The following is a 20,324-nucleotide window of genomic DNA, read 5'->3' as shown; positions in this document are numbered from 1 at the left end:
CTTTACTGTGCCCGTATAAGCAGGGTCTGCACTATGTCATTGACGCTGGGCTTTACTGTGCCCGTATAAGCAGGGTCTGCACTATGTCATTGCCGATTAGCTTTACCATGTCTCTGTACGGGGTATGCACTATGTCCTTGATGCTAGGGATAACCATGGCTCTGTCTGTAGAGGGTCTGCACTATGTCCTTGATGCTAAGCTACACAATGTTTTTGTTTTACGGGGTCTGCACTAAGTCGTTGATGCTAAGCTTTACCATGTCTCTGTCTTTACGGGGTCTGCACTATGTCCTTGATGCTTAGCTTTGCCATACCTCTGTCTGTACAGGGTCTGCACTATGTCCTTGATGCTAAACGTTACCATACCTGTTTGTACAGGGTCTGCACTATGTCCTTGATGCTAAGCTTTACCATGGCTCTGTTTGTGCGGGGTCTGCAGTATGTTCTTGTTGCTAAGCTTTATATGTCTCTGTTTGTACGGGGTCTGCACTAAGTAGTTGATGCGAGGCTTCCAGGCTGTTTATACGGGATCAGCACTAGTATGTCCTTGATGCTAGGCTTCATGTCTGTTTATCTGGGATCTGGGCTATGTCCTGGCTATAACGTGTGTCTGTCTGATATATGGATCTGTACCAGTGATTGGTAAAGAACTCACACTCGGCATCAGTTTGATACTTGGTCTGATAACGGGTCTGTACCACGAGTATATTACACTGGATCTGTGTCAGATCAGTATGGGAAATTGAATCTATAGTGAATCTTTGCCTTGCATTGGATCCATATTATGTTGCCATTTGAAACTGGTGCAGTGGTAGATCACATTTACAATTGAATCGGTATCTGTTGACAGTGGTTCTGTTTGGGGTTGACAATTGAAAGTGGGTGTGCATTTCGCTTTTTTATACTTGATGTAGATTAGGTCTCTGTTTGTCTTTTTATTCGTTGGTTTGTTGTTTAACGCCGCACTCAGCAATATTCCAGCTATATGGCGTGGGTTTGTAAATAACTGAGTCTGGACCAGACCTCAACATCATGAACTGCGCAACTGGGAACCAAGCCTGCACCCGATCCCGTTAGTCGCCTCTTACGACAAGCATGGGTTACTGAAGATCAGTTCTAACCCGGTTATTTGATACCGAATATATACCTTTTTCCGCATGATACTGGATCAGTTGTGTATGCCAGATCAGTAACAGATTTTTACTGCCACATTTTTTATACTGGTGTTATTCAAAACCTATGTTGGACACTGGGTCTGTACATGATGGAGTTTCTTCTTTATGGGGTTTATTATGGGGTTTATTTGCTTACAGGGTTAGACACTACTCAGGTTATTTCGAATTCAAAAGAATCAGCCAAACCAGCACGTTAATTACATTGTTTATCGCTATTCATTCAAGAAAATGGCACTGGCATTGGATTCGTCTTAACCAAATATTCGGTACACGCGACTCCGTGGTGGCGGTGGGGTAGTCGAGTGGTTAAAGCGTTGACTCGTCACGCCGAAGACCCGGATTCGAATCCCCACATGAATACAATGTGTGAAGCCCTTTCCTTGTGTCCTGCGATATTACTGGAATATTGCTAAAAGCGGCGTAAAACCAAACTAAGTCAGTTAGTCTGTATATTAGAGTTGACCGTAATGCTCGCGTTTCGCTATTTATTCAGGAACCAATGATATAGAAATTGGATTCGTCTCAACCGAACATTCGATACACCCGACTTCGTAATGTTCAGAAAACCCTTTCCACTCCAGTGCACTCATATTGGACTATTAACATTGCGTTTTGCACGACTGAAGTTCATATGTACTGAGACGAAAAAAAACCACATCGACATGTGAATACCACGCAAGATAACCAACCCTGTTCCACAAACTCGCAGACCTTTCATACCCTGTGGTCGAAATGTCACCACGCGGAACTAAACGTTTTACAGAGTACAAGGTCTTTTTTACAACAATTGTCACGAGCCATTCTACAAAATGTGGATTTAGGATCCTAGGGCAAATGAAGAATGCTGAACGCGCAGTCAGATGAGAAGACGCTCTTCGTAGTGTACAGCGGGGCTATTAGTTAACACTGATGTAAGGGGCTAGTGGTCCGTGCTAGCGATATGCGACGTTTGTTTTACCACAGGCTCGCTCTATGATATAGCACATTTTGTCAAAGCTGACAGCTGTTGGTCCTTCAGAGTCATTGCCTTGACTTAACTGTCCACAACTCCTCGTGTAGGAACAGGCATGATAGATGTATGAGCGTTTTTCTCAGTGATCCAATCAAAGTAATGGATACGGTGACTACACTTACTCTGTCTCGGGAAGGTAAACAACAGAGGCGGATTAAATTCTAGTGTACACAACATTGAAACAATTTTTGTTCCAGGGGCAAAATGACAACATTCGCGAGCCTGTATTATTTTCTGTAGACATTTTTCACTTTTATATCTTCAACTTGCTTATCGTTCGAGCATTGGCCCTGGCTCTTTTCCATGCAGATAACTGAGGGTATCTATTTACCTCTTTTCAGGCGACCCCTTATGCCATGCGCACGCGACTGGTATTCCATAGCAGACGACACAGCGGATATATACCGGGAAAGTGAATTGGCTACAACTCTTCAAGGATTGAAACCGGCGAAGGAGTTATGAAATATCCTGTGAGCACTGGTTGTGAGAAAAAGATCTGGAAGAGATTTCTTTTGGTGTAAACTAAGTGCACATATATTCTGTTCGAAATGTTATTGAATTGGGACAGTAGTATATTTTTTGAAAAGTGGTCACATGACGAGATGAGTTGAGACGATGGATGCCTGTGCTATATAATATGGGAATTGATATCACTCGAGCAATTGGAAATGTTCGCTGGGAGTGGACGCACTTGCCAGCTTAGCAGCGTGCTTGTCAAGGAAATATCTGAATTGGTTAACTTTGTATTATTTATTGGGAATTTGGATTAGTGCAATAAACACGAATACTGTAATTTATTCTTCGTGTGGATATTACCGACAATCCCTGAGTGGAGTATGGGAGTTATAAGAAATACTTATGAAGAGGAATCGGACATAGTGATCCCTGTGAAAGAGCCTTTCAATAGTGATTGTATCATACCAATGGAAAGTGTATACGACCGACTGCGACCCCCACCCCCATCCTGTGGGTGTGGCACTCGCCCAACAACAACATGTGATAGAGAGTCTTCCCCGGCGAGGAGCAATTCCTGGTAAGTACGTTTTTCTTAAATATATTAATATTGCTCAAGACACTTCAACTTAAGCTTAATACATCACTCCTACAGAATCATGTTATTCATTTATTAGATTGAATTTTGAATCCAATTATGATTCGTTACTGTACTTTTTTTAGCTTTATAAGGCACGCTGATTAACGTTTCTGTATGAATATCATTCATATGGTATGTTACAACCATGTTATATTATATGCTAATTTTAACAGTTATTAATTCTCCATGTGTGTAATCGCTAATCCGCTTCGACGAGCCCTGACTGCGCATTGATATTTCATTTCATTACGCTGGAATATGTACGATGACAAAGTCGATGACAGTGACCTAGCTGAGTGAAATCCTCCCCATGCTTCTCCTAGGGCATTTATGCTGAATTATACATATTCACAGGCATACGTTACATGCAGTGCTTGTCAATAACAGCGTGGCCGAAGTTGGGTTTATAAACAAGCCCGTGTTAAATACACTGGTAATAGTGGTGACAGTTTAGACATTTTCACGTACGATTCATTACTAGAGGGACGCGGTGGTATCGTATTTCATAGCTTGCATATTAATAGCAGAGTAGTGGAGGCTCGTTTAGTGTTAATTGCACAGGGCAAGGTGTATATTTCATGTTCTGAAGTTACAAAATATGCGTTTACATGATCATTAGCAGTTGGGATTGTCTAGTGTTCGAAACTCTTCGCAAGGGTAGGTGAGTCAGCAGATTTGTGAGGGAATTCTGATAGCTTTGAAGGTATAGGCGTATTAGATTCAGCGTAATTTTATGGCGGTTATGTATAATATACATAATTCATTTGATGTACATTTCGTAGCAATGTATGTCAATAGCAGCTGCGTTTGTCAATTTCGAATGGAGACATCGGTGAGGAGGTGTGATTTCATGATTATAAGACAACACATTCGTACATTTACACTCCAGTGCTGTTCCGTTTTCGGATTTCACAGACTGCCTAGTCAGAGTAGTCGAGGCATGTCATTGGCACATCCCATGTTAATTACACGGAGAAAAATGTTGCCAGTTTCAAGTTGTCAGATAGGTTAAACATGCTATGATAGCTCGCTAGATCGTAGTGTTTTGTCCATCATCGCGCGTTAATGCGGCAAGCGGTTCCAATGCACTCGCATCGGGCGAGGTTCAGAGGATGTGCAGTACGACTATGCCAAGCGGAGATGTATATTTCATCCCGTTACGTGAGCGTGGCTCGAACCACGGCCTCTCTAACAACAAAGCAGTTGTCAATTTCATTTTCAACATGTATTCGCTTCAAGATCGCTTCGTAGAACGCGACCGGGAGGTACGGTGTGTTGCGTGAGGAGTTGTTTATGTACCATAAAACAACTGAGGAAAGTTTTAGGCTGTAAATCGACATAGTTTTGATGTAAAAGCACGAGATCTATGTGTGAATGAATGTTATTTAATGCCGCACTTTTCGATACACCGGCTATATGTGGCGGTCTGTCAGTAGTACAGCGACTGAACGCACGAACAACGAATTCAGACATGTAGACCACATTTACCTTTGTTCCTACGTCATTTTCTGATTCTAAATTTGCGCTGTGGTGTGTGGCGTGTTTTGTTCATTTTGAAATATTCTCTTTACAACGAATTTGTAATAAAACACCTCTACCTGAATCAGTGAGGTGCCCGTCTGATCATAATTTCAATGTATATGGTGTAATAGTCTACATCTTATCTTACAGACTGGTTACTAACATGAATTGCGCGGCGACATTTTTTCACGGTCGTGTTGACATGTCACTTACATTTACAATTCGTAAGGACTTCCTAAGGATTATATACCCTAACGAAATAAAATAACTTTTATAAATATATATTTGAACAGTTCAAACTAAAGTAGTCACAGCACTGCATAATTTAATAACATAAGCATATGTAGCAGGTAGAATCTGTCATGATCCTTACTTTAAGAACTCCGCTCGACGTAAGTGTTTGACATTCCGTTTCGAGTATTTGCTATTTTTCTCAGAGATCTGAAGTTGACATACTCAAAACGCACAAGCAAAACAAAGTGTTTTGCTGTAACACTAATAACCACTTGACTACAAGAGGTCAATTTGAAGAAATAGCGTATGTACTCGGAAATAGGGCCTCTTAAACACACATTTTCTTATGCTAATTGTGACGTTGAAAGGTTTGGTGTATATACGTGTTACGACCGAGTCGATAAGAAATCTATGGTTCTCTCAGTTGCCCTTGGGAGTGGCAGTACAAGGTTTATAGAAACAAGTAAATGTTGTTCTTTTATGGCAAGGCACTATTTCAAAGTGAGTGAGGGAGGTTAACGTCCTATCGGCATTATTTCAGCCACATAGAGACTCTAGTTTATAGTAATGTGCCATGTCTAATAATGCGGATGGAATAATGCCTATGCGACGTTAAAGGCACTATTGCAAAGTGAGTGAGTGAGTGAGTGAGTGAGTGAGTAAGCGATCGCGAGTTTAAAGTCGCATCGGCATTATTTCATCCACACAGAGACTCTAGTTAATGGTGATGTACCATGTTTAATAATTTTGTGTCGTATAACATACTTACAGTTAACCTCAATAAACTTAACGTTCATTTCATACAGTGAAACCTTTTTAATACCAATTTACCTAGGTTTTTTAATGTTTTACCATTACAGCGTTTTTGTTAACTTCATTAAGCAGTACATCGGTTTAAACCTAGTGTGTCGGTTTGGTGCACGAGTGACGCAGAGCAAAACGTACAAAATCGAAAGTGAAAACACTTTTGAAACAGGTCCTTCGTTACATAGTCAGAAAACTATTGGGCAGCATAATTGTCATCATGAACATCGGTCTACGCAACTGGGATACGGTCACATGTGTCAGCGAAGTCAGCGAACCCGTTAGTAGCCACTTACGACACGCATGGATTGTTGAAAATCAATTAAACTTGATCTTCATGGGTCTGTTGTCGGTAACACGAGTAAGACATATATCATACCTTGGACGAGAGCGATTGTGATGATACATTACACCAGTATGTAATTACGCCCTATAGACATACACTACACATAAACTTCGAATATTAGTATTCAAGAAAGCAGGGGCGGTGGGATAGCCTAGTGGTTAAAGCTTTGACTCGCCACTCCGAAGATTCGGGTTCGATGACCCACATGGGTACAATATGTGAAGCCTATTTCTTGTGTCTTCTGTCGTGATATTGCTGGAATATTGCTAAAAGCGGCGTAAAACTAAGCTCACTCTCTCCTTGTCAAATTTGTACCAAACCCTTAATTAACTACACCACGGACCAACCACCACTAGTTATCAAATCTTCGGATTAACGGTTCATCATAACGGACTCATTTGATCTCACCTCCGGTTTACCGGAATTTCGCACTGGCTCGACCTGTATTTCTATTAAAGTGAGAAAAGATATGTTTATCTAAAAGTGCTTAAGGCGTTTGTAACAGTGTGATCAGTACTCTAGTTCTCCTGACAATGTTAACAAGCTGTTCTCATGAACAAGGAGGACTGTTAACCCAGCTCGATAAACAAAAACAACAGGTGAACGGAGGTCCTCATTTCCTCATCTTGTTTATTGTTTACAATACTGCATGACGTTTCAGAAAGAGTTATTCAGGCAAGACTGCGATAGCGGAGGACTTAAATATTGTTTCGCTGATGCCACGCCGACGATAGCGCCATATATCTTGTTTTATGCGTTATCCAAAACGCACGTGGCACGTTACACTGGCACCGTCGTACGTTTCTCAGTTTGAAACGTAAATCTTTCACAAACACCCTGTAAAGCGTAGATACCTTTTCGAAAGCGGACGCCCGTTTCGTAGATGATGTAACTGACAGAACGGCTACAGCGACCGCGTGTTTGCGTGTGTTTAGACCGCGAGGCATCCGGCTAGATGATCCGAAACCCTACACAACAGTTATCGAATGTATGATAAGTACTCGTCATCTAAATATGATATGCCATTTGAAAGGGTTATTAGCACGAGGCCTCTGTATTCTGGTGGGTGAGCGAGGCACAGCGTAGGAGAGACCCTGTGCGGAGTTCTGGGAAGTTGTTTCGCCTGTAATACGGAGTGCTTGTGTGTAGGCTATCTGGGTTTGTCTGAGGTTTTCGACTTAACACCCACTTATGACTTTGAGTTGGGAGTGATAGGGAGAATTTAATTTGATTCGTAGTTGATTTCGGTGAAATTGTTTTGACTCAATTTCAAGGAAGCAGGAGAGTACATCGACTAATCCGATGTTCGAGATATCCGGGGTGTCAAAATATGACAGGGTTATGCAGAAGGTTTGAGTCAATTCAAACTTCAATTCTGTGGAAAGTCGTTAAATCGAAGTCCAACGAACATCGAACATTTGTCGAGTTATGGGGTTGTTCATGAATCTACCGTAAGTCTAAAATCGGTACAACGATACACTAATAAATGGATTTCAGGTTTTTCGAGTTTTCACTTTAGGTATTTGATTGGCTACAGCGTTGTGCGAAGTAGATATAAGAATGTCGCCACCTTAGAATGGTTAGAATGGAATGGTTTATAGAATCTGGCTGAATTGTGAATCTGAAATTCAGCAATAGAAAGAAAGTCTGGAATCAACAAATAAATGTATAATTATAGATATTGCCATATCATATGAAATGAATGTTTATGTGTATGTGTTGATATGGTCTGAAAGCAAACTAAAAACTAGAACCCTAAATGCAGATGTGGGATGTCCCTGACCTTTTAAACACTCAACATTGAACTGGGGTTAATTCCACGACAGAGCAACACGATTCCTTATATTGGGGCCATTAGAACTCCTGTGAAGATTAAGTCGTCAGAACCGACTCAAGAGGAATACGGGTTTAAAACGAATGCTTGCGTTTCATGTTGTTTGTCTGAACCATACTCGAGTATTTACAAACTGATCTTAAAATTCGCTCATTGCCAATAGAGTTTACACACTCTCCTCTAAGGGTGTGTAACGCGTTGCGTAGGTCGTATTTCTGTTTATAGAGTTGAGTCCATTTGACAATCTGGAACCCCCGCAAGGGTTCGAATCTGTGATCCGTCGGTTCCAGAATGTTCGTTGCTTCATGAACACTATGAGTTTTTTTTAACAAAATGTCAACTTTAAACCTTCATCGCCTTTTTCACTTGTTCCCGTTAGGCTGACACAAGCTTTACTGCTTTACATCGCTCTCAGACTCGATAAGCTTCAGACGCGAAAAAAGGTTTGTTCAAGCGTCAAACACTCGATTTAGTATTAATTATAATTTAAGTGGACAACTGCCTCAATGGTTTTTTAAATGCAGTATTTTCAAACGAAAGTTAATTCTGTCTGATTAACCGTTGACAGAACATGGGAGTGCTACCCTCCTTGAAGAAATTCTTTATTCATTAATATCAATGAAGAGCTAACATTAATCTTATCTGGTATTGTGGGAATTTAGATACGAAATAGAGAATGATATACTCGATCGATTTTGGATTCATTTAATGTTATCATTTAAGCTGAAGATAGGTAAATGATTGTGTATCTTGGAAACAGAACTGGCATCGCTAAGACCAGAGTCACCTCGTCCTCCCGCCACTAAATCTACTTTTAATTATACGATGTTTGATATCGCTGCCATGGTAGTCAATGCCTCTGGGGTGTTCTTCTGCGGAGTCCATGACGACATGAGATAATATCAAGTGAAGATTTATGATAGACTGCTAATTCAATTTGGCATATGTTATGTACCTTAGAAGGGTCGGTTGATTAGGATTTCAAATAATTGCTGATTTACGGCTTCGTGATCTACGGCGAACATGCACTTACAGTAGACGGAGATGGTGAGATACCAGATTGAATTAACTGTAGAAGTGAGATAGTTGTCATAAAACAGTATTGTACAGTGCTGTTTATCTCGCGATTCTCTCGGGGTATTGTGTTAGGGTAGCAAAGTGAGCGAGTGAGTTAAGTTTTCAGCCGCTTTTAGCAGTGTTTCATTATATCACAACGGTTAACACTAGAAATGGGCTTTGCACATTGTGCCCACATGGAGAATCGAACCCGGTCCTTCGAAGTGAAGAGCGAACGCTTTAACTACGAGACTGGCCCAACGCCCATGGCAAAGTGAAGCTGGCTTTGTACTCACGAGCAACCTCTTGGTCTTTAGAGGTCATTATAGGGATTCGATCCATTCAAACCATTCGAACCATTCGCGGCCCTCTATAGCAAGATTAACGGAGTGTGCAGGCTTTCGCATATATTCCAGCCATAGTGGGACAGGATACTACAGAAATTAACCACACATATTGCACCTATTTTAGAATTGAACCGGGTCTATGACGGTACAAGAAAACGCTTAACCCGCTTGGCTTTCCCTCTTAAGTGTACTGAAATAAACTTAACTGTTAGTTTTTACCTAACAGTAATTTTAAGAATGTTGTTTTTCATAATAAACTCTCACAAGCAACTGGTATCCCTCTCCAACTTATCATTGTAAACAACTGAGTAAATTAGAACATCTCTTATCGACAAAGACGGCTCGCCGTATTGATGCTGTCGTTCGCCATATAATTATACCGTCACGGTGCTCGCTTCTTTCACCAAGGTCAACCGTCACAGATTTAGGCGCTATTGTATTTCAACAGTTTGGTTATTCCGGCGCACTGAATATAAATACAATCACAAATAGGTCAGTAGTGCAGGTCTTTTGTGCTATTTTGTCAGTGCAACTCCTGATTACATTGTGTACGTTACGATCAGTGTCCGCAAACCAGACTCGTTGACATTTGTTCAACAATGTGATGTGGCCATGACTTTTTTGTTGATATTAATCGGAATGGGGCTTTGGAAATATTTTCAATTTTCGTATCCAGAATCTTTGAAATTGAGATTTTAACACATTCATGTGTAAGAAAAAAATATAAAGCCGTGAATCATTATCTGTTTTGGAGGATTCTACGCGAAGAAATTCAACGCTGTAGATTTCTATTCAATCCTCAAAAGAAAGACACCGAGGCAGTGGATATCCTTGTAGACCACAAATGTCTGGAGGATATGAATCGCTTTTACATAAAAGCAAATATTCAGTATGCACTATATCCATCGTTTTACAGACACGCATACACGTTCACAACTAGACTACTGTTTAGTCCCTGTAAATATAATTTTAATGATAAAACCTTTAAATTGAAAAAGGATCCCCATAGACTAACGTTTCGTCTCTGAATATATAATATTTTCATTGAAACGATTGACCCATAAAAACTGAAAAGGAGATCCAGGAAGATCAGAGATTCAGAACCTGGTGAAATCTAGACTTGCTTTATTCAGGGCTTAGCATCGCAGACTGTAGGAAAAATAATGTGGGTCAGGGACTGTCAGACAGACTAGGATCCCCACTGAATTGGGAGATTTAGGACCTGAGGAGATCTAGACTTGATGTTTTTAGGGCTTAAGAATTGCCGAGAGTTCTAGACAGATGGGAAAATATTATGGTTCAGGGACTGAGAGACAGACTAGTGCACAACGAAAAAGCCATAAATTGGCAAATATTCATAAGTGTCTTTCCCCCTTTCCACACCATGTAATATACGTTAATGCTATATCATGGCAAAAGCTGACTTTGATGGTTTATGCGCACGGAGCCTCCTAAACATACAAATGGTTCATTAATGCAGAATTTATGCATCCTAGTTTTAACAAGTGTGAGTGAAACATGTTACATGTTCGCATCAATCTATCCGTCTACATGTAGAGAAGCATGTTTGCTCACAGCCGTGCAGTGTGTTATTCTTTACCCCATGGCCGTGTGAGTTACAGAGCTGCCCCTTTAAGAAGGCAAATAAGAAATGCATCAAGATATACATTTGACAGTGCCTGATAACCAAAGGCACTACAGCTGAGAGCAGGGCCACCTGGCGGAGGACCAGGGCCCGCTAGCCCCATACGGGATTTGTTAAACGTCAGGCAAGCATCACCTGTGGGATTTATTAGATGTAGTGCGCATTAGTCACCCATGTGTATAAAATGGTCGAGTACCACCGAAGTTCTCATTTCAGTGTTTAATGTGTTGTTTCAGGGTCATTTATGCAAAACACACCTGTAAAAAATTGGACCTCTAATATACTGAGATTACATTTGAGCAGGTATGTTGAGTAACTCCGTTTCGATCTCACTGTGACTCGTCACGGCATGAGGTTTTAGTCTTTCAGATAAGACTGAAACAAACGCAACTCAGTCAAATGGTTTGTGATGGATGGATCCTCAAAGGGAGACTGGGACCCCATTTGTAATCGGTCGTAGGGCTGCGTTCATCGCATGCGGCGTTCTAAGTGTACGAGATGATGTAAACAAAGTCAAAGTTGTATCTCGGAACGGAGCCCTGTCGAGTGAATGAAATTTTACAGCTCTCCTTAAGTATTTGCAAACGCAGACGGGGTGCATGGAATATGAAAGTCTAGGAGCGATGAACTTCTTACAGCATGAACGGCAATGTCATTGATACCAGGCATATCAGCGGATAGGGGTCTTCCTGTGTATAGTATGCACGGAATATATCATTCTGTTGCTTATATAGAGAAAAAGATAAATGTATGCAGACGATACCGAGAATTTCGTTAGTGACCATGGAATCAGAATCTGTATGTGTCCGTGCAAGAAGTGGGTGTGGTTAATGTTATTGTAGTACTTTAAAGGGTAATTTGTTACTAATCGAGAAGACGAGCACGAAATTCTTGGCCTTGATTTTCGAAGCTTTCTTAACGCTAAGATAGACGTAAGTTCATTTTAATGTATGACACTTACTACTATCTTAGCGCTAAGGGAGCTTCGAAAATCTAGTCCCTAGTTATTAGGGTGGACAGATCAGGTGACCCTTTATGGAGACCACCATCCAGGGCATACACTATATTCAACTGGAACAGTTCCTCAAAGGCATCTTAGCACTACAATTGTATTAACACAGTCTACATTGCAGTGTTTGGGCGCTGTGGTCATATGGTTGAACTGGGACAACATTTAAATTTTTATTGGTTTGTAAATCATCTAACACTGCTGTTCTATTCTACACTAGTGCAAAATTATACCATACATCAATAGTGGCTGGTTGAGCAGTCAGTGTGATTACTTTTTGGGTCGAAGGTCAAGATTCAGTTCCCCATGTGTAAATATTGTTACATAAAGGAACACCACACTATGAATCTGACTGAGTGGTAGCTGAGAGAAAAAGCGATTGCCCTTTCCGCCCTTTCTCAAAAATGGTCATAGTGTGATGGCACATTTGGCGATATATCACTTTGTAGCAACTAGATACGGCTCAGCGGTCTAAGGTGACGCTGTTTGCTGTGCAGAGTGGTGTCCCTTGGACACGCCAGTAACCTATGAATTCCTACTAGCCCCTTATATGCTTCTTGGTTTGTCATCAATATCAGCCTCTTTCACCAAAGTGGTGAACTTCTGAGACTGAGACTAACTTCAGATATTCTTCTACGGTGATATACATGAAGAAAGGCCAGAGCAATGTTGAGCCATCTCACTCACTCCCTTTCCAAAAGAAGTGCTGACGTCAAAGTGTTGGTGAGAAAATCAGGCCCAGTCATTCAAAAGCCTTCTGGCTAAGCAGCTCAGTTCAAGAAACACTTCAACATTTTCGAGAGTGTGTGGTTTTCGTTGCCAGAAACATAAGTATGATTACAAGAATACATCATGAGCCCATGATTTAATGGAAGCCTGAGCCTTGAGAACGCGAGGAACACTCCCAGAGCAGAACATTGTCGTCCCAGAGTAACACGACCACTTCTATCAGTACATAGAAGCTAGCTCCTTTACCTAATAATCGCCAAATCTGTCTCTGACACGCTACAGAAAGGAATATTTATTGCCATACGACGGCGTTTAAAACTACTATCTATCAGATCGAGAGTATATCACAGTGGCCCCCGTCTCTCATAGTCTCTGAAATCATTTTGCCAGAATGGTTGGGGCTAGGGGTCAAGGCCTGGGAGATTAACTCCCCTTGTAGGTTACTATAGTCAGTAGGTTTTGAGACTCTTCCTGGGTAACTCAATCCACAATGCTGGAGATAGGGTCTACCTTGTTAGCAGGAATTAATGAGGTTTTGTCATCCGGTGTTTGGAGTCGGAATTATTGTTGCCTTTGAAGGTGGATCCCCGCTGTGGACATAATGCTGCCAGTGATTTCATATCCTCTACATTTGTTACAACGCAGTAGCTTCTATCGCTTGAGAACTACGTCAGAAGGTGAGACGTGTTAAACGAACAAGAAACACGTGAAACTAGCGCACAGAGGAATTCTTCTGGATCAATTCCGGTATTGGAGACATCAACTCAAGTGAACAAAACATGATTATATCAAAACAGACTCAAACTACTTAAAGCTGATATTTGGTAACAGAAAAAGGCAGGTATAATTAAACAAACACAATTGTCGGTTTTTAGGTTCCCTCGTGGGTACAAGGTGTGAAGGACAGTTTTGGTGTCCCCCGCCATGATATTGATAGAATTTTAATATTATATCGATGATAATGGTAGAATATTAATATTGCAAAAAGCGGAGTCAAACTAAAGCCTAATCAAGCACAGTGATTTTCTTGCCTTTGATTGTAAGTACCTTTTTGTTAAAATATACGTCTTGCAATATATTGCAATACATATCGCAATACATGCCTTCGCATCGCAATATGAACATTCTCTGAAAAACCCACCCCTAGTTGTAAATAGAATGACTTTACTTAGTAGCTAGTTCATCAAGGATGACCACTGGTTTTGAATCATTTTTGATAGTTAGGGTCACCCTTAACTACGTTGAATTCCCCTCAACATCTTTCCCTAAGATTATGCTGTGCCAAGACGCTTGTGTACTGCGATACATGATTCGATCCTATTAGACACCTTTAGTTTCTGATAAAACCGTATAATATGAGCATGTTTGAAGGTATTGCGTTCTGAAATGTAAATATTTTGGAGAAGAAATCATTAAGGGCGTACACAGTTGTTGTTGTTTATATTATTTTTCGGATGATGCTTTCGCTCTGACATATTGTCTCACTGCCAAAATTTCTTTAGAAGAAGAGGCTATGTACTGCCTTGAGCAGGATTCATATTAGGTTTGCCGTTATCGCTCGGCGTAACGGTACAACCTCAGTGACAAGACTCTTCCCCGATACAATATACCTGTCATATGCTACAACAGATTCAATCTTTTGTCTCTATTTCCTCTACTTCGTTTGATGTCGTACTTGAAGATAGTAACACGAGTGACCTGCCCTGAATCGTGGCAATCCGATTCCAGAACAAACCCTTCATTGTTGTCTGATGGTTCTAGGGAATGACTCAATGAGTGACTGATAGTTCTTTAATGTCAAGAACATATCTCCACCAGACAGCTGACACATTTTTTCGCTATCAAGGTGTTACTGATAATCTACGTGATGGACAATATACTCTTTTTTCATGAAACCTGACATTTTAACAAGGTTCGTGATTAGCGATGGTTTCCCCACGACGGATTATAGATCTCCCACGTTTCCCTGCTACAGCTGCTTATCGTAGTGTCTACTTTAATGGAAGATTATGTGTTGGTTGAACGTGTCCCAGACATCAAGGATGGTCATTATCGCTTTATCGTTCCTCGAGCGCTGGTTAAATGCCCACTTGGTTACTCACCAAACCCCCCTCCTCATATTTGTTAGATGAAAAAGTTATGTTATTGTGTGTTTACATAGTTACCTTGTTGTGATGCACTTAATTAGCTCTAGGTAGCTGGGCGTTCATTCAGCTGAATTGCTTGTGTACCCCTTCTTATACAAACATGATCCGTTAATGTATTGCGTATGTATAATCTGTCTGGATTCTCAACGGAGCGTGAGGTAGTCTTGTGGTTAAAGGTTCGCTCGTCACATCAAAGACCCGGGCTCGATTCCTCGCATTGGTACAATGTGTGAAGCTCATTTCTGATGTCCCCTTTGATGTCTCTGGATTATTGCTAAATACGGCGTAAAACTAAACTCACTCACTCGCTTTACAAAACAACCTGCTTATTTGCCCCCTCCTATACAGACAAGTGAGTGAGTTTGTTTTAACGCCACATTTAGCAAAGTTCCAGCAATGTCACGGCGGGTACCACGACAATTGGGCTTCACACGTTGTATCCATGCGGCGAATCGAATCGGGGACTTCGGCGTGACGAGCGAACCTTTAACCACTAGGCTACCCCACCGCCTCCACTATACAGACAGGATCAGGTGATGCTTTACTAAATATTACATATAACCTATGGTTATCTTGCAGTCTTCTAATGCAGACAAAAATTATAATGACGTTATACATTATTATCATAATTATAATAAAAGATATTACACAGAAACGTTTCGACAAGAGGAACACTTTTTATGGATATACAGCTTTTTCACTACAGTGAATGCCCCCCCCCCCCAAAAAAAAATAAATAAATAAATAAAAAAAAAAAAAAAAAAAAAAATAAAGCTGTTCCTCTTCATCATATAAACTTCTAAATGCCACTTAAAGAAGCAACAGTATGGTGGTATCAGTATTTCCAACAGTATATTTGAAACACAATATATGGTCCACGTGTTCGTTGTTACCGATCATTTCTTTAACCAGGGGTTGTACTTGTCTTTGGTAGAGTAAGGTAACCTTTGAAATTTGCCTGTTTCATGTAAAATGAAAAGCAGTTTCCTATGCTAGTCTTGGTCGTTTTAAGAAATCGTTCAGCTGACGAATTTTAGGAACCTTCATGTCAAAGCTGTGTTCTAACGTGAGGAATGACCTTATTATTCGACGTCCAGATTGTGAATCCTAAGTACAGTCAACTACGGTTGTAACGAAGTCAAAGGAACCACGAAGGTTTAGTACGATATAACCGAAGTTCGTTATACGCATTTCGATTATCATAAAGAGCGGTGGTCCGGCAAATTCCCATTTTGTTATGTCCATCATTTATAGTCCAGCTCGTTATCAACATAGTTTATTGTATCATGGGTAATGTCAAGATTACGGATAGTAAGGTTTTTGCCTGATATCTACAAAGACTCTCCGTAGCGATAAACGTTTACGACCTGCCCGAATCCGAGAAAGAGGGGGCTTCTTTGGAGGTATTTACTGCAGCTTAACCGACTTCAGCGGCTAAAGTGGTTTCCCCGACGCTGTGTTAGTGACGAATCCAGTTTCGCTCTCAGAAACGGAAACTGATGGATCCGTCTACTTCAGCCACAGAATGAGCGTTGTACCGGATGTTATGTTCAAGCTATTGAAAGGCGAAGGAAGTGTCATGATGTAGGGAGTCATCTCTTTGGGGCGAAAAACAGATCTTATTCAAGTCCGGGGTATCGTAACATGTGCGTGTTATCGTAGATTCTGCAAGCACCAGAAGCCGTGTCTCGGCATGTCTGTTTCTGTTCCTACACAGCACTAGTCGATGCTGACTTCCTGACAAACTACAATATTAACGTATAGCTGTGATCGTTAAGGTCATCGGATCTCGACATAACTGAACATCTGTAGGATCAAACGTTTTGGTCGACGCCAAGCTCAGAATGGCGAGATTAAAGCTAAGCTTTCCACGAAAAAATAAACAGCCATTTCTCAAGGACATATATAGTGTTATTTCTGTTTTATGTTCATGTTATTCCTATATGATATCACTGAGTGGTAGTCACCATATGACTGAAATATTGCCAAACTGTCGTTAAATTCTAACTCACTCGCTCGCTATGATCTATACATGGTGCATTTCTGTGGGGTGTTATATTGTTATATTGTTATATCTTATATTGAAAGATATTCGGATAATAATATCACACTGGGAGAACTTCAGTTTGGATGTTATTTCTCATGGCACCATCCCCAGGTTAACGCAAGATTTCCATTGATATCTAGTATCGCTCACTCATCCACATCTGATCATCACGTTACCTCTATGTGACTTCGTCACGGTAGGGTAGGGTAGCCCAGTGGTTAAAGCGTTCGCTCATTACGCCGAAGAACCGGGTTCGATTCCCCACATGTCCAGATAAAATATGTTAAGCCCGTTCCTGATGTCCCCCGCTGTGATATTGCTGGAATATTGCTGAATCATATAACAATACTTCTGTGTGGTAAAACTTACATTTGGTATACACCCAATATGTTGATGTTTGTGCAAGGTATCGCACCTGCACGTTCCTGTGGTAAGCTTATTGTACCAGCTTCTACTTCTCAACGAATCGTCGCACGTTGATGTACATACCTCTTTAAACCTGTGTGTGTTTCTATAATACAGTATGTGAAGCCCATTTTCTGGTGTCCCGCCGCCGGTGATATTGCTAAAATATTGCTAAAAGTGGCGTAAAACTAAACTCACTCACTCACTCTATAATACAATTGCATACAATTCTACATTATGATTCTGACGTACGTGATAGATGCGTTTTTGGCTGGTGGTCAGGTTTCACTGATGCATAGTTTAAAAGTGAACCTGTTTTGTTCGCTTGTGTTTTGCTTTAAAAACAAATCCCTTGAACCTTGAAGCTGGGGAACAGAACGAGGCACGCCATGTTGATATTTGTATTGAGACTCAGACCAAGTTGGGTTTCATGCCGCATGAAACGTATTTCGGTTACATTACAACGTGGTGGCTGAATATGCGATGAGAACACAAAGCGGTGCAGGTGTTGCCGTGAAACCCATATGTCTGAATGAGGAGCAGGCAAACCCTGAAACATAGTCAGGATGAATCTCGGATTTGAACAAATGATCACGAGATTCAAACTAGTCTAAACAATGGTATCGTGTGCAAAGGTGCGTAGAGCGATTTCTGAAGGTAATGACTTTAAACGTTGAGGAATACTCAATATAGAGTATCGCATGATCTCTGAATATATGTGATTTTCATAGTAACATTTAAACTGTAAAAGAGCCCCAGTTAGATGAAAAATTATAAAAAAAAAAGAAATCGAGACTTGCTACATTTAGGGCTTTAGCTTTCAAGGGAGGGCTAGGCAGTAGGGAAACTAATGTGGTTCATGGACTGCGAGACATGCTATACACCGTGGAGCTCCACGAACATACAGTATGGTTTTGAGTTGTAATCCTTGATAATTGTTATCTGTCTAGCGGGTGCTACTGGAAGGACGGGCCATGCTTAACCTTTCCGCTCACATCCTGTTCCATTTTTGGTTTTTAGTGATTCATTCATATATTTTCCACCGCTTTTCCATTACTTCTGGAATCTGTTTCTTTGGATAATCGAGACTGGTAAATCTCTCGCTTTGACGTTATATATTTACATTGGGACCAGTGGTTGTGTCGTCGCTTTCCGCAGATGTGGATCGAGGTTCATGTCATCAAATTTGTGTGAGTCTCACTAGCCGCCATGATGCAGTGTAAATATTGTTGTCTGCAACCCAATCTCTCTTTCAGTGTCCGACCTATTTTCTGTTTGTAATGTAACAACGCCATGACATATGTTTAAAAGTATATCACATTTCCTTTACATTGGCTGAAAATGAACTAAATCGTACTTGACAGAAACAAAAACTTGAAAAAACACGAAACTAAGAGAAACTCGAGCCTTCTTTCACGGTCCTCAACATGTGCGTCAAAACAACAGACAATAGGAATATCGCAAACTTCAAGGTTGTTGTATGTAAACCAAACCTCAATGAAAAAATGCAATAAAACACTCTGTCAATACTTTTGTGTTTATTACTGCATGTATTTGTTTAAATCTACAGAGGTGTTTATCTAGATGACGGTAGAAAGCCTTTAAGTTGTGAAAAAGACAAATATTTCCATTGCAATGGTTCGACATTAGCGTAAAAGCATTCCTGAATTCAAATATAAAATAGGGCTCAATACAGTTTCCCATATGTTTCAAGCGTTACGTATTTTTTTAGATTTTATCAGTTTGATACATAGGGCGATGAGTGAAATACCGACGCACGTCTTATTGGCTTCTAACCGTAAAACAACTCCTCGACAAAGGCAATTCCGAGAAACTTATCGCCAGGCGATAACACTGTTATCCTTAAACGCTGACGAAAGAAGACTGTAGATCAAATGCAACCGGTCGTTATGATAGCTGGCGATAACACTGTTATCCTTAAACGCTGACGAAAGAAGACTGTAGATCAAATGCAACCGGTCGTTATGATAGAAGAAAACTATTAAGATGTGTAGGTCCAAACGAAATCTTATCGTAAGCTTCAGTTTACCAACTCTACCTCACAGTTAATATGCTGCCTTTTGAAGTAAGACCTTTCGGCTGATCAATTTTATCGTAATACTCATTAGACAATCACATGTGTTGAAAGATAAGCCCGCTGTGATACAAGCATTCAGGCGTTCTTAGACACCTCGAGAAGGACAGTTGCTCCCTTGAATGAAAACCAGCTGAAGAATATTGGGGACGGGAGATATACTACTAGCTGGGGGTTAATCTTCAAAGGGATCGATCGTCAGAGATATCCTTCATATCCAATTTGTGGATTAATACATAGGAGAAGCTGATAGAGACTCATATATAATAACTGTGTCGTTTTGCCATAGCTTTCAAGAGCAGGTAATAACTGAACAATCGAACGAAAACATTGATATTACTAAATGGTGGAATATTTTAATGTACAAAAATATAAATGAAACAATTGGCCATAGGTTTCCAATAGTGTCAGAAAAAACTGAAGCATCTTCAAAGGTTGAAGTTGGTTTTATTGGTTTAAAGAACCTCTGTCTTGCTGTCAAACAAACACAGGTACATGCTAGGATTTCTTCGCAGGACATAAATTGAAAATAATGTGTGCCATGTCCATCACAATGACGCGTTTCATGTAACCTACCCAATCTGCATACGTGGCAGTAGGCGATCTGAGGTCATTTAGCATTCCGATATATGTTTGCCCAAATTACCTCTTTCTTAAATTACCGAATGGTACGCGAGTGCAATGGTATATCACAACTTTAACAATACCATATTGTATGCTCAAGTCTCATTGACGCCGATATATCAGGACTCGTACAGGTTAACGATCTGCATGACAAAACCAACCATACCAGTTTCGGTTGTATCCGACAAAAGCCTTGTCATG

The 20,324-nt window shown here is 40.6% G+C and overlaps 1 protein-coding gene across 4 annotated transcripts in view; it reads left to right on the top strand.

The window, feature by feature from the left end:
* Positions 1–20,324, top strand: part of LOC137274209 (uncharacterized) — a 138,574-nt gene that overhangs the window by 63,178 nt on the left and 55,072 nt on the right. For all 4 annotated transcript variants that reach the window (XM_067807269.1, XM_067807268.1, XM_067807266.1 and 1 more), the window contains exon 2: positions 2,529–3,220. In XM_067807269.1, the coding sequence (XP_067663370.1) occupies positions 3,024–3,220 (197 nt within the window). In that variant the 5' untranslated portion in view covers positions 2,529–3,023. The remainder of the gene's footprint in view (positions 1–2,528; positions 3,221–20,324) is intronic.

Source organism: Haliotis asinina, chromosome 2 (assembly GCF_037392515.1).
Source record: "Haliotis asinina isolate JCU_RB_2024 chromosome 2, JCU_Hal_asi_v2, whole genome shotgun sequence".
Classification (NCBI taxonomy): domain Eukaryota; kingdom Metazoa; phylum Mollusca; class Gastropoda; order Lepetellida; family Haliotidae; genus Haliotis; species Haliotis asinina.
Note: the sequence above shows the minus strand (reverse complement) of the source record. Positions and strands in the feature narration are given on the sequence as shown.